The 14,814-nt window shown below is 41.6% G+C and overlaps 1 protein-coding gene across 1 annotated transcript in view; it reads left to right on the top strand.

The window, feature by feature from the left end:
- Positions 1–14,814, top strand: part of UNC5C (unc-5 homolog C (C. elegans)) — a 263,351-nt gene that overhangs the window by 158,088 nt on the left and 90,449 nt on the right. The window contains exon 2 of the mRNA XM_010586171.1: positions 10,085–10,306. Within this exon, the coding sequence (XP_010584473.1) occupies positions 10,085–10,306 (222 nt within the window). The remainder of the gene's footprint in view (positions 1–10,084; positions 10,307–14,814) is intronic.

Below are 14,814 nucleotides of genomic sequence, written 5' to 3'. Positions count from 1 at the left end.
TTTTAACCCTAACATACTGATGCAAGAAGCAAGCTTAATTATTAATATGAAACAACATAAAAAGCTAAGAAAGTATTTGCAAAGTACCACATTCAGTTACAGATCCTCCCTCAAGCTCCTTTCATTGCGCCCTAGCCATCAACAATACGTTGCACACAGATTTATCTATATTAAACCAACTTGTGCTGTGTAATATGATTTACCACTGGCCCTAAAATCCATCTGCCTATGGCTGATGACTCTCTAGCCTGAGCTCTGTTGTTGTTTCTAGTACATGATAGAACCTTAAGAAATAATCGCATGAGAAAAGGTAGGATCAATTCTTCATTTGTTCATCATATTCGGGACACCACATTTGGACTGTTGACATGGCAGTCAGATGAAGGACCTGAGTCTGAACTTGTAATTCTAAAAATGCATAGAGTTAATTATCCTCAGATTTTTCCTGAATTGTATGCTTTGGACTATATCCAGGAAACTTGTTTCCAGTATGCGTTGAGAATATATTTTATGTGCTATAAAATGCATCCTACCGTCTAACCACAAAGGTTAAGTTAGGTCTTGTAAAAAGAGATTTTTCATATTGTAACAGGCACCTACTTTCATGTTCATGTAAATATGGCAGGCTCTGTCTTGTGTGACAAAGAGTGCCTGAAGGGGACTTGAGAATGAATAGGTTTAACAAAAAGTATTTTAGCCTAAGCCTTGTCCATCTTTAATTAGTTATCAGGGTTAAAGGAGGGGTCAAAAGCCTGGAGCTGCTTCAGGACTAATGTGTCAAAGGAAAGTGAAGCCTAACACTGAAGAGGAAATGATGCTCCTCAGAGGTTTAATAATTTTTTGACCTTGTGTCAACCATTATGACTACGAATGGCAGCGGGGCAGAAATGTTTCAAATTAGACTTTGCTTTGCAGGTTATTAGGAGGGGATCCCACATCATTGTGCAGACCCATCACATGCTAGAAGCCAAAATGAAAAATGCATTTCAGTTTTACAGGCAGGACAGAAAATCTCGTGGTCTGACACCAAAGTTCCTCTGCTGTTCATACGTTGCAATCATATCACAGAAAACAGAACTAGCAATAATATGCAGCCAAACTGCTTGAACTCAACCAGCGCAACCATGTCTAACAGGAGTCATGTTAATTTTCTAAGTAGATTAAATGCCCAGAGCTCACACTTATGGAATACAGTGTGTGTGCTCGGCAAAGTAATACTTGCATGTTATTCTCTGTAGTTTTGTTACATGATGGAGTAAGGGAGATAAAGTTTCGGAGACAGTCTGCAACCCACTTTTTTTTTAGGCATGAATATTTTATTAGTTTTAAACAAATGGAAAGAGAGAGCAACAGGACAAAGGAGAACAATCTTCCACAGGATAATAATTACCAAGAAATGTCACTGGTATCGTCTGCTGTTTGTACAAGCACTTTTGTTTTATTTTCAGATGCTGTACTTTTGATAGCCATGGCACAGTAACTTAGCCAACCTTGGCCAGTAGCTCTGCACAAGCACGAAAAAGTTTCCATCAGAATTAATGAAAGTGTTGCAAAGAAGGATGTGACTGCTGGTACACAGGACAGAATGGCAAAGCAGCAGCGCCTTTGCCTCTTGACACTTCACACTGGTGGTGCTCATAAGTCAGCCTCACCCCCCAGTGATTTGCCTCCATCCTGTTTTATCTATTTGTAAGGTTAGGCAGGCTCATAATAAACAGCGCTTGCAGATTACTGCATTAGATTTCTTGACAACGATTATCATAAACCTCATTGCCCAAAGAACAGCTTGGTGATCTTCATATGTGACAGAAAGCATTTTCATTGCCTTGCGTGAAATCATACCATGTTCCAGCATTTTCCTACACCGAGTCCAATGCTAACAAGTACCTGTACCATCTCTTGCACGTTTAGGCAGCAGCTGGTAGTCTGATGGAGTTTGTCTCAGGGCAGTGGTAAAATTCTGGATACAGAACCTTAAATGTCATGCCTGTGTATATACCTGCAATTTTTGTCTTGGATTAGCAATGGGATCCCTCTCCCTTACAGAGGGTTGTGGGAGTTGTTTTGAGGACACGTGTTTTGTCTTTAGTTTGCCTCTGGTCCAATTGATGATAAAATTGCCATTAGCCTCAAGAGAAGCAGAAACTTTAATCATAATTATGAATTAAACAAACTGGGGGAAGATGCCTTTTTTCCAGACAGTAATATATAACTTGCAAGCTGCTTTATAAAGCTGGTACAGTCAATGTTTTCCTCATCTAGACTTGATTCTCCTTTTTCTTACTCTGATGCAAATCAGATCTGACTCCACTGGAATTAATTGTTGATTACCAGCAGCGCAGTTTACCAGGGTAAGCCAGGCAAAATATATTCCAAGCATTGACCTGAGAGAAGGAGATGGTGCTATCAAAGCAGGGGAGGTGAAGCATGAGATGACTGCCATAGGTAACATGGTTGCACAGTGTCCAGATTGGCCGTGGCTGCATGGTAACTGTTTACACTTCCGTCTTCCTCTGCCTTCGGCTTTGTGTCGGACCGTGCCGCGTTCACGTGAAATCGGAGCACGGAGAGAAGCACACAAGAGGAGAGGCCTCTGCTGCCAGCGGGGAGCACCAGCAGCCGCTCGCTTGGCCTCCTCGACTGTGAAGTGTTCCTGCTTTTAAACCACAGCCCCCAGTCTTAGCAGGCACCCTCTCTAATGCCAGGCCGTGCACTGCCGTTGCAAGGGAAAGCATGGAGCTTTCTTGTCCCCTTCAGCTCTTCCCAGCTTTCTGAGAAAGGCTAGTCGATGTAAGATGGGCATAACGAGCACGATTACTGTATTAGGCCTTTGGTAGCCTACTTGTTTGTTTGGGGTGTTCAATGTAGTAGGCCTGTCACTGAATAACGGAAACCTCCTTCCGGACTCTTTAGTCGAGCCAAAAATCCACTATTTGAGATGTCCTAGATAACCATCGTCGGGGTTTTGGAAAGGGCTCCCAGTTGGTGCCTGTGGCTGACAGTGGATCGCATATTGATTCCCATGCCTCTGTGGAAGCTGCTTTTTCGGCAGGGGTACAGGAGGACAGGAAAGGATGTGTTTGAGTTTTGTTTGATGTGTGTGTGTTTGCAGGGGAGACTTTTGCCCAGCAGCCTTATGATCTATACGTAGCCACTCAGTGGATATGTTCCTCGTTCTCTAAGTGCATGCAAAGCTTGGGTTTAGCCTCCTGGGGATGTGTTGTTAAGCTAAGATGTGCTAGGAGGGTCTTCACCGAGCCATTGCAGGTGCAGGGGAAGTTCATTCCTCTTTGCGGTCTTTATTTATTCTGTTTCTGGACTGAAGTCACCCAAAAAAGATGAACACTGCTTGCCCTATCGATTTCTCTATTACTTTTCCCAGACCATGCCTGCACTCTGCTTTCCCTGCCAAAAAGAGCATTTAATTTTGTGGGTGCTCAGTAAATCTGAGTCTGAAATTCCCTTGACCTTGCTCCCGTGAGAGTTCAGCAAGGTTCAGCAAGCATCTGGTCTGTGGGCTGCCGCAAAACCAAGCCTCGTCTTTAGGCACGTAAAGGCCTGCAGTGAATTCAGCTACAAGCAAGCAGATGCCAGCCTCCCAAGCTGTCCAAATATTATACTGTTATAAAATTGCAATCTTCCTGGGCTATTTGGTGAAATCTTCCACTTTTGAGATGCTGAAGAATATCGTGTGATTGCCTTATTGCGTGCCCACCTTGCAATCAGCTGGAGGTAGGGCTGACAGAGGATAAGTGCTGAGAAAGCCACCCTCCTCCTCCTCCTCTTCCCCAGGGCAGGGCAGGAAAATCTGCTTTCTCTTTCAGGGCACACCTACACTTTGCTGTGCCTGTTCTCTGTCCCTGTGTGGTCTCCAAGGCTGAGGCGGGGTCAAGAGGGCCCTCTGACATGGAAACCACTCACTAGTAATTTTTAGGAAAAGTCCCTTTTTCTCCCATTTCTCATTCAACTTGGACTAATTTTGGATTCATAGTTCCGTTGGTGTTATGGGGCTTTAAGGTGGAGGCAGGCTATATGGCATACGGATTTTTTGCTTCCTTGCTTGCCGTTTGGTGGCACCATGGTATGGTGTGCCCTTCCTAGGAGGACAGAAAACCCTGTGACCAAAGGACTTCCAGCTGAACAATTTTCGTTTCCTGAAAATGTGTGCACTCTAATCCAAACCCTTGCTTCCACCCTGATAAGCTGTCTTACCGAGCTAGCACCTGCTGTTAATTTCACAGTAAACAGTACTTGTTGTTCTAGAAAGCTTTTTAATCATAACATTAAAAAACTGAACAGAAATCCCATCCATACAGTTAACTCCAGCTGCCTTTCCTGCAACGCATGGGGAATGATCTTGCCGAGTGATGGGCATCCAAATGCAAATGAAATTAGCTTTGCAGCCATTCATTTTAAATTGCTCTTGAATCATTCTGAAGTAAATTCCATTTGAGAAGAATTTGCTTCAGGTCTCGCACAAAGAGATAATGGTCCAATATATTATGATCTAAGCAATAATAGTTTAAATCTCGCAGTTCAGAAATATAGTGAGTTATATGCTGGGTTGATGAGAATTAAAGCTTGATATATAGTAATAAAACTAGTGATCTAGAGATGAATAGATTGGTGTACAGAGCACAATATTTTCCTGCCACAGATTAGAGCAGGGATACTAGTCCATAAAAAGGGAAGTATACCATAAAATCTCCTTTTTCACTTGTTATGCATGAAGAGCTATAATATGTACAGTTTTACAAACAAATGCATGAAAAGAATAAAGACCTTTCCTAACATCAAAAGGTTCCTGACTTAGGCAAAGATTTGTTTTACCTTAAAAAAAAATTGAACTAAAATTAAACTGACATTCCTATGTGTGACAGCGCATGCCAGGTTCTATCAATGCTGATTTCAGTGGCGCTTCACCTGTTCCTATAGATTTTGGATTTGACTTGCCTTTAAAAAAAAATATATTGTTGTCAGATACTACAGAAGGGAAATAAAAGACCATATCTGTATTTGGGCCAGCAGCTAAAATAAAAATTCCAAATTAAGTTTGTAGATTAAAATGGCTTTTTAAAATTTATTTTCTTAATATGAATGAATTGCATGAGTGAAACCAGTTGAGCGGTGCCATTAATCAGGTCTTTTGTCTTGCTAATATAAATCAGTCAATAACAACAGATGGGCTGTACACTTTATTATGTGAAAATAAAGATGAATGTGACATACTGCAGAAGTAAACTTGCAGCTCAAAGTTACTGAGCACAGAAGGGGATTTGTTACAACAGGAGGATGTGTGCCTCGTATTTGCATTTGATCAAGGTTGTAAGGGGAACTTGCTGCACATGACGTTGACATAATGATTGGGAATCAAGTATGTGAATTTTTAGTTTTTGTTTGTATCTACACTCTCAGATCACTCCTAAATAGTTTAATTAGCTTTTTTTCCTCCAGACAGAAGAAAAAATGTCTAACTACTTAAAGGAGTTAAATAAGAGAGTTATAAAGTTTGCTGCTTTGTTGTACTGTTGAGAGATGAACATTTTAAATAACCAGTGATAACCATCAGGAAGATTCAGATCAAAGTCTCAGGCAAGATTTATCCCCTCGTATAGCGATGGAGCACACTACGAGAGGCAACCCCCATCCAAATTACAGAAACAGGCCCAGCAGGCCACATGGTTAGAACAAAGTTATCCCTGAAAAACCTAAGTAAGTCAGAGTTTGGTCTTTGTACAGACAGACGAATGACCTGTGTTTAACTGGAGCTGGTCAGGAGAAACTTTGATGGAAGTGTTTATTAGGTTGTTAGAAACTGTGGCCTCATGAAAACACAGATTCAAGAGATTGCTTCAGTGTTACCAAAAGTTTGCTTTGTAGAGAGTAGCAAAAAATCTCAACACGGTCAAATGTCCTATATTGGCATTTTCAGAGGTAAATATCTGTGTTGGATTTTTAAGAATATTTTGTTATATAGTTACACTGCCTTTATAATTATGCTTGCATGTTGCTGCAACCATTAGAATGAAAGCATAACAGCATATCAGTCTAATTAAAAAAAATGAAATGCAAGATTTGGATGCGAGATGTGTGTGTCCTGGTTTTGGCTGGAATAAAGTTAATTTTCTTCCTAGTAGCCAGTATAGTGCTGTGTTTTGGATTTAGGATGAGAATAATGTTGATAACACACTGATGTTTTAGTTGTTGCTAAGCAGTGTTTATACTAAGTCAAGGACTAATCAGCTTCTCGTACTGCCCTGCCAGCAGAGGCTGGGAGTTCACAAGAAGTTGGGAGGGGACACAGCCTGGACAGATGACCCAAACGAGCCAAAGGGGTATTCCGTACCATGTGACATCATGCCCAGTATATAAACTGGAGGGAGTTGGCTGGGGAACACTGCAGCTCAGGGATTGGCTGGGTACTGGTCAGCAGGTGGTGAGCCATTGTATTGTGCATCACTTGTTTTGTATATTCTTCCCTCCCCTCCCCCCCCCTTCGTTTTCAGTCCTATTAAACTGTCTTTATCTCAAGCCACGAGTTTTACTTTTTTTTTTCTGATTCTGTACCCCATCCCCCAGTGGGATAGGGGAGTGAGCAAGCGGCTGTGTGGTACTTAATTGCCGGCTGGGGTTAAACCACGACAGTGTGTTAACGTTGATGGTTCAAAACCCTGTCCCAAATCAGCAGCTGAATTAGCCGACTGTCCTAAGCTGAGCCACAGCTGGGCCTATTGTGATGGGCAAGCCATCACGAGCAGATTTAAGGTTCTTCCTCCTCAACGCATCCTCATCCCAAGAGGTGAGTACCACAGCCCGGCACAGGGGAACCATGGCTGCACACCCTGCCTACCTGTAAACCACTGTCCTGCGACTTCAGCCGGTGGCAGCTGGCATGCCTGGGTGGGAGGGGAGCGGTGGTTTGCCTCCCCACAGCAGCCGATCCCATCTCCTTGGGGAATGCGGGGAACACCAAGTGACTTCCTGCTGCGATTCACACAGGCTGATAAAGCCGCGTGTTACCTTTCAGCAGTGAATAGCAGGAGTGAGGAGCCCTGAATGCTAATGGACTAGCTTTGCAGTGTGATAGGGTTTTTTTCTGCCAAACACAGGAAAACCCAGTCGTGGTCATATTTTGGATGCTCCTCTTAAGAATCTGCTCTATAAAAAACCTCCAGTGTTGCTACTAATAGCAACAGTACGAGGGCAGGGATTGAATGAACATCTTCCAGCTTAAAAAGCTCAAAAAATCTGTCTTAGCTACTATCTTAAGTTTATTCTAAAATTTCAGGTTTTTAAATGCCAGTTTCCAGGGACAAGGAAGTGCTCTGTTTTTGTGACAGTTTGTGAATGGTTTCCATCTATATCTATAACATTTAAGAGCGGTTCAGATGCCTCTTGATAGCAATGAGAAAGTGTGTGGAAAAATAAACCTAGGCTTTATTATTGCTTAAGAAGAGTAAGGTGGAATTATAGCAAAAAGCCAGTAAGAAAACTGGCTTGTTCCTGATTGTGGGATACCAGGCTGGTGGAGAGAAACAGCTATCTCCACAATCAAAACATGAGAGTAGGTTATTGCGTACTGGGCAGTACTGTGAATCCACTTTAACATGAAAGTAATATTTAAACTTTAGAATCAGTTACCTTCAGGGGGGAAAGCCAAAGCCTACACACATTCTCCAGGCTGATTAAAGAAATAATTTTAAACCCCACCTTTTTCTTTTCTGCAGCTTCCTGATCCCTCCTTTTAGACTTTCTAGTTACATCTTTGACAAGATGCAGTTAATTGGTCAGGCAGCATAAGTATTGTCTTTGATAATGTGCAGAAATCTAGTGGTGAAAATAAATACATTTGTTCTTCCAGTCACCAGAAATTAGTGAAGCAATACTTGTTTAATTATAAAACATATGTGTGCTTTGTTAGTTTCCATCTGTCTGCTCGCTGATTTGCAATTAAATGACCAGAAGAAAAAGATACGTCCTGTGGCAATTCAGGGGAAATGATTCATCTCTAATGTTTCTGTGTTGTGGATGTCTATGGAGCAGCGTCTGTGAGAGGGAGGGAGTGGGGAAGAGGGGGAGGTAGGGATAGAAGGGAATGAGGAATGCTGAAAAGCCTCTTGCTTCAGTTCAAACATATTTTGTTGCCATGAAACCAAATGTGGACTCTCATTAACTTATTGTAACTCATCTTTCTCTTTGGGAAAAACTGGGGAGCAAAATGGAACAAGGAAGAAATACCTAACGAGGAAAGAAAATGGGATTGCAGAAAAAGGAGGCTGGTGTGGTCAGAGTGAAAAGAAAACCACAGAAAAAAAGGAAGGATGGGAAAGTGATAAAAATTAAATTTAATTTGAGTATTTGGAGGTGGAAATTGAATTGTTATAGTATGTCACAGATTTTCCCTTTGCTAGAAAAATGCCAGGCCTTACTTAGTGTTCCTTTCTTCTATCATTGAACCGGTTCATTTCTATTAGCTCTCAGGGATTGCTGCAGTGGTGAGTCAGGCCTGTTACTCTTTTTAAAATGAGACATCCAGAAAGGCAAGAGTATTTTTAAATTAATATGAAGAGAAAAAAAAAAGAAAATTGGTGAGCATATGGTCTCTTCATAAATAGTTCAAGAGATTCACAAAATCTTTTGCTGTGTAAGGTATTCCCATCACTGATAAGGACGTACAGTCTACCTCCATATAGCTATGTGGACGGGTATCATATTAGCTTCTCCCCGTCTCCTTCATGTGTTACTATTCTTCCTTCTCTTTCTGCAAAGCAGTGGCTGGAAGGAGAGCCTTTCATGCCCCTTGTAATTCTGGACACAGCCTGCACAGGCACGTCTTTGGTACCGGAAGGTAGCTGTCTGACATTTCATCTTCAGGAAGACTGGCAGGGAGAAGATAGCCAGCCTGCCCCAGTATTTTTAGTTTGATGTTCTGTGGTGTTTTATTGATCATCAGCAATGTCCGTCACTGTGTATAACGATAACTGTTTCAGAGGCAGAAAGGGGGAGACTGAATAAGGCCTTCAGGATTGTCAGCTTGCTGCTGGTGGATTTGTCAGTCGTTGGTGCCCCCCAACTCCTTTGCCACTGGGAGCTTCTTGGATGTTCTTCCGCATTGACGGCAGGTGGAGAGGTGGGTGGGAGGAGGGTTATTCTCCGCTGAATTGGTGCTTTCTGATGTGGAAGACTTCCTCTGCACAAAGGGGCAGAGGGGTTTTAAAGGGAGATTTGTGGAGAGGGAGGGAGAGACAGAGGGAAGTCTGTGTGTTAGGAGTTTTCAGTGTTGCCTCTTGTGCGTTGGATTCTTCTCCTCCTTCTCTGGACTTCTTGCATCGACTTTCTTCATTACCAGCAGCACCAGAGAGGGGCAGAGGTTCCTTATGCTAATAGCACGTGTCTGTGTTGGCCCAAAATGTCACCATCTCACAGCTGCTGAGCTCCATGTCCCAGCTCCCGGTTCCTCTCTGTAGTGAGGACTGCACAAACCAGTGTACTAAAGATGAAGTAAATAAAGCATAGCTTGGCGCCTTCATTATCAGCCTTAGCAAGAGAGTCAGAGTATGTACAAAGCAGCATAGACTGGACTTGCATTTAGTCTTTTGCCCTTAGAGCAGATTTCAAATTGCTCATCTGAAACGAAAGGTGTTATTTCCTATTTGTACCAGCCTCAGCCAATATGTGCATGCACTTGATTAAACAGTGCGATAAGTCACTATTGAAAAGTGTGACCTTGAAGCCTCCAAAAGTTTCTATTATTTCTTTTTACGGTTTTGCAGGCAACTCTCCCAAGCGCTAACATAATGCTTTATTGCTAATATTGCTGGTGATGATAACAAAGGACCGTTCCCAGTCATGTGAATGTGCACATCCCTGTTGCATCACACAGAGGGAAGAGAGCTCAGGATGTAAAGAATACTTTCTTCTGGTCTGAAAAAAGCAGTAAATTTAAGACTCAGTCTAGGAATGCTCCTAAGATAACATTTTATTTGAAAAGTACACTTCTTCTGAAATTTTCAAAAAGTGCTTGTAAATCTTTGCCAGATGAATTTTGGTTGTTTCATTTGTCCTTTTCATCTCTTCTCTACAGATGATGATTTTTTTCACGAGCTTCCAGAAACTTTTCCATCTGATCCTCCAGAGCCATTGCCCCACTTCCTCATCGAACCCGAAGAGGCTTACATTGTGAAGAACAAGCCTGTGAATCTGTACTGCAAAGCAAGCCCAGCCACGCAGATCTATTTTAAGTGCAACAGTGAATGGGTTCATCAGAAGGACCATGTGGTGGACGAGAGAGTAGATGAAACCTCTGGTGAGTTTGCATTATGTCATGGCGGGATAAGAATTAAAATGCATTAATATCAAGCCCACTGTTGTAATCTACCAGCTATGTCATATGGCAGCTACTTTATTCTTGATATAGCTGTGAATTCTGTATTTGGCATTACTGAGTATTAGCTGTCATAATACAGAGGTGGTGTCTGTATCCAGATCAGTTAGTAAAGCATGCTTGTAGAGCACCATGCCCAAGTTTGAAAAAAAAAAAACAAACAGGAGAACCATGCACAAACAAAAGGGAATTGCTTTCTTAGCCAGGTCTACCCTCCATTCACTTCCCCAGTGTCACAAATTCCAAGTGGTTGCACTGTATCGTAGTCACAGACCAAGAGTCATGTTCTCCCCAAAGTGCCAAAGACCATTTGGGTTGTTCCTAGAATGATGTTTTTTTCAGGAGATTTGTGAAAAAAAGGAGAAATTTACTCAGCTTCCAGCAAGAAAGAAGGAGAAAACATACCTGGGCATAGTTTAGAGCAGTGTATTGATCCAGAGCAAGCACCTGGCTGTTATTCCATTACACTTTTCTGCCTGCTTCATAGAGCCTCTATGAAGGAGAACTACAATAGGTTAGCAAGGAAAAGAAAGAAAAAAGAAAATAAAAGGAAGCCAAGAGCCTCATCCTTCCTCAGTCAATACCAGAAATCCCACTGACATTCACGGAAAAATAATAGGACCTTCACAGTCCAAAAAAAAAAAAAAGGGGGGGTTAAAAACTTGAGTAATAAACGAGCGTAAATCAAAGATATGATTGTTCCTGTTTGGGAAGACTGGTAATCAATAGAGTTTGAGTCACATGCAAGGAGAAGCAGGACTTACTGTTGTTTTGATGGCTCTGAGAAATAACTGGATACCTAGCAAGAAGGTACCTTTCATTTGGGAATTACACCACCACTTGGTCTAATTACTTAGAAAAATAACTCCACCAGATGTCTTGGAAGTCTCTTGTGAACTGGGTTTTATTTGTTTCAGCTCATTTATTAGCACAGAGATCAAAAGCATAAGCTTTTAACGGTGCTGTGGTGCTCTCAGCTTGAGAAAGAGAAGGTGGGTGTAGGAAGAAAGGCTGTAGAAAAAAAAATCTGTATTAAACTTTGGCGCAGTTTATTTGTTTGCAAGTATTGGCTTTTCCAACAAGTTGACTGCAGCAGAAAAACTAAAAAAAGAAATTCTTGTTAGTTAATACATCTTCAATGTTATTCATCCATGGGAGTCCACTGGAATGAAGAAGGACAAGCAGGAGGGGAGCTATCACTGTGTTAATTTTTTAAGCTTTTATTAACATCAGCATTCAGAAATGTGGAAGTGCTGATGTGGTGACTGCAGTTTTCACTACAGGTGAAAAATTCATTCTTTTTTCTTAAAAATCTAATTGTAGAGGAACTTCATGATACTGTAAAGCAAATTGCATTTGACAAATGTAGAAGGCCAGTCTTGAAAAGAGATGCATCTGAATATATTGGAGGACAAATGGTTTGCATAATAAACAGCAGCAATTCTATGCAAACGAAACCCATATCCACTTAGAGATTAACTTTATCTACTGGACTTTGGTGGGGAGGAGAGTGTCAAAAGCTATGCACATCAGATTATTACAAGCCCAGCCACACTAATAGCTTGTTGAAATGAAACTGTCATCAGAACCTAAATTTGTCGGTCAACCGGGTTGTTGCCAAAAGGTTGGATAATGCATGTCACAGTTGGAGTGTTTGTGCACCTTCCTGTAAGTAGACTGAGAACGTAGGGCTCACAGCACATAGTATGGAAAAGGATAAACAATATATTTCAGGTAGTGGTAAAATAATATATTTTTCAAAATGCTGGAAGCTTGGGAAAATATATCCACTGCAGATGGAGCTGGAGAAAAAGTTGCAGGAGACGGTGACTGTGAGGATTCATTCTCACAGTCTGAAGAAGGAGGTATGAGATCATCGGCTTGGCAGCTTGCACCAGTCAGGCTGGCAAAGCCCTTTGACTCTACCACTTTTGAGGCCATTTGGGTTTCTTTTGTTATTTTTGGCTAGCTAGTGCGGTAGTTGTAACTTAAGGCGCAGCAGTAGTGACTGAGCTGCTCAGAGGGTGGCATCAGGATGGCAGCCCAAGCGTACGCTGCTGCTGGCTTCAGCCTTGCGCTTAGAGGCTGGAGAAATTGTCCACAAACCAGGCTAGGTCTAGCCTTTACATGGGCTCAAAGGGATCTTGGTTACACAGTGTTTCTGCTGGGCAAGTCGTGTAATCCCAGCAACTAAAACTGGGAGCATTCTTCTTTCCTTATATCTTACTGTTCTTAAGGTCTGTTCTGCCTAAATACGAAGAAGAGCACCATGCTGAGGCCATCTTCTGCTGCCGTTTTTGAACCAGGCTTTCTCTTTCAGTTCCTTAGGTAGAAAAGCAAAGCAGAGAAAATCAAGACAAACAGACAATAAAATATATGAGAGGAAAAAAGTAAAGGTCACCTGTGCTTTCTTTTCTAAAGGATGGGTAATCAGGAAGAAAGAGGACTAAAATACAGGTGTGATGCTAGCAGTACATCATCTTGGGATTGTAAATGATGCATGAAAGAGAGAAATAGGTTTTGATTTGCAAAAGATTATGTGTTCATGGACTTTGAGCCTGTGCCCAGGAATGAATTCTATGTAGAGATTATTAACTCTTCTTACAAGGCAAATTTGTTTCTGTCATTGATAAAACCAGAGACAACAGCACAGCAATAGCAGTGGCACAAGAGATGGAATGAGAGTGCAGTCCAGCTCTCATCGAAGAGAGCTGCTAGATAGGAATGTTGAATATATTAAGAAGGTTAATTTTATAGAAAGGAAAATAAATATTTATATGTTTTTCCTCAGTGTATATATATTTTTTCTTTGTAACAGAGAGAAGGTACAAAATAAGAGTTATATGCACTTTGCACTGTGTGATATTTTTAAACAGTAGGTAAAGCATTGCTGTAAAGAACATGCATAGAGACTCTGTGGGAGTTGTTGCCTTCTGGTTGGAGAGGATGAGAACAGTAATAGTGACAGGGTGTTCTAGTACCACTTTATTTAATTAAATTAGCCTGAAGAGAGAGCCTTGCAAAAAAAAATTCCAATGATTGAGTCTGAGAAGCCAGAAGCTTTACACAGAAGATCATTACATTCTGGTTTTTAATCCTCAGACTCACTGGAGTTTTTCTTCTTTATGGAAAAAGCTAAGCATTTTCATAAAGAAGTCAAATGGGTGCTTTGAAAATCTTTAGTGCACATCTTTGACTCTTTCATTTCCCATGTACGTGAAATACAAGGCAGGGCATGGTCTTTTTTATGTTTTTACTGGAATATTTCCCCATTAATGTGGAAAAATATATGTAAAGAATAAGAACACGGGTTTTAAAAAACAAAGATGAAAGTTGTTTTGAGGGAACACATTTGATTTTATGGCTGACTGTCATAAAAGATAACAGGAATGAAAGTAAAAGGAACCCTGCAGAACTGATGTGTTTGGGGGCAAGAAAATTCCATTGTCACAGGGCAGGAAGCTCAATAGCATCAAGAATTGTTAGAGCAATTTGTGCACGTTTTCCAAATTACTGTACCTCTGAAAATAACTATGGCAAAAGATTTTATTTTGCATGTGTGTTTTTTACGGAGAAATATTTCCAGACACACACACACCAGTTCTGCAGTGGTGGGAGAGTTGTGGATGTATAGACAATCAGTGTCCTGCACCCCTTTAATTTGTCCAGAGGGATTAAATGCTGCTAAATCAAACCCCACATCCCAGTGATGTACAACAGAGAAAATTCAGGACTACAGGGACCTTGTTTTTGTCTTTTCAATTTGGATATGCTTTGTAATAGTTTCTCCATGACTATTAAGGTGAAATGATCTATAAAACCCCTCTTGCCCTCTGCAATGCCAGTGACATGTTCTTCACTCTCCTTCAAGCAAGGAGAAAACAACATTTGGGACTCTTCTAAGTGCTAATTAAATAGACATATTGGGCAATTCAGCCGGCATTATTGTTTGCCTACACTTTCTGTCTTCTTTTGCTGGGATGCACAGGGAGAGGAGGGCTCAGGGAGTTTGCTGATGACCTCCTCCATGTTCCCAAATAGCAGCAAGACAGAATAAGGACTCTTGAGCCTGGCCCGAGGCCCCCACTAATGCAAAATGAGCAGGCTTATCCGTGCAATCTCAGAGGAAAGGCATGCTGAGGGAGGCTCTTTTCCCATGTCCTGCCTTCAGAAGCAGGCTCTCAGAAGACCTAATGTCCTCCAGGAGCAGCCCTGGTGCCACCCAGCCTGCAGCAAGGAGGATAGGTGGCTCTGAGGACTTTCCCTTCAGCTGCCCCTTCAACTCTCTGCCTCCACACATATCAACGAAAATGATAAAGTTAGAATCTGGCTCAGAATAAGGTTTTTGTCTGATTAGGAGGGTTTATTGAACTGCACTGAAGTGGATGAATATGCTCTTCTTTTCAGACAGAAATCTTAGACTTCTTTGT

The sequence above is a fragment of the Haliaeetus leucocephalus genome, unplaced genomic scaffold (assembly GCF_000737465.1).
Source record: "Haliaeetus leucocephalus isolate CR32 unplaced genomic scaffold, Haliaeetus_leucocephalus-4.0 Scaffold140, whole genome shotgun sequence".
NCBI classification, from domain to species: domain Eukaryota; kingdom Metazoa; phylum Chordata; class Aves; order Accipitriformes; family Accipitridae; genus Haliaeetus; species Haliaeetus leucocephalus.
This window is presented reverse-complemented; position numbering and strand designations above follow the sequence as displayed.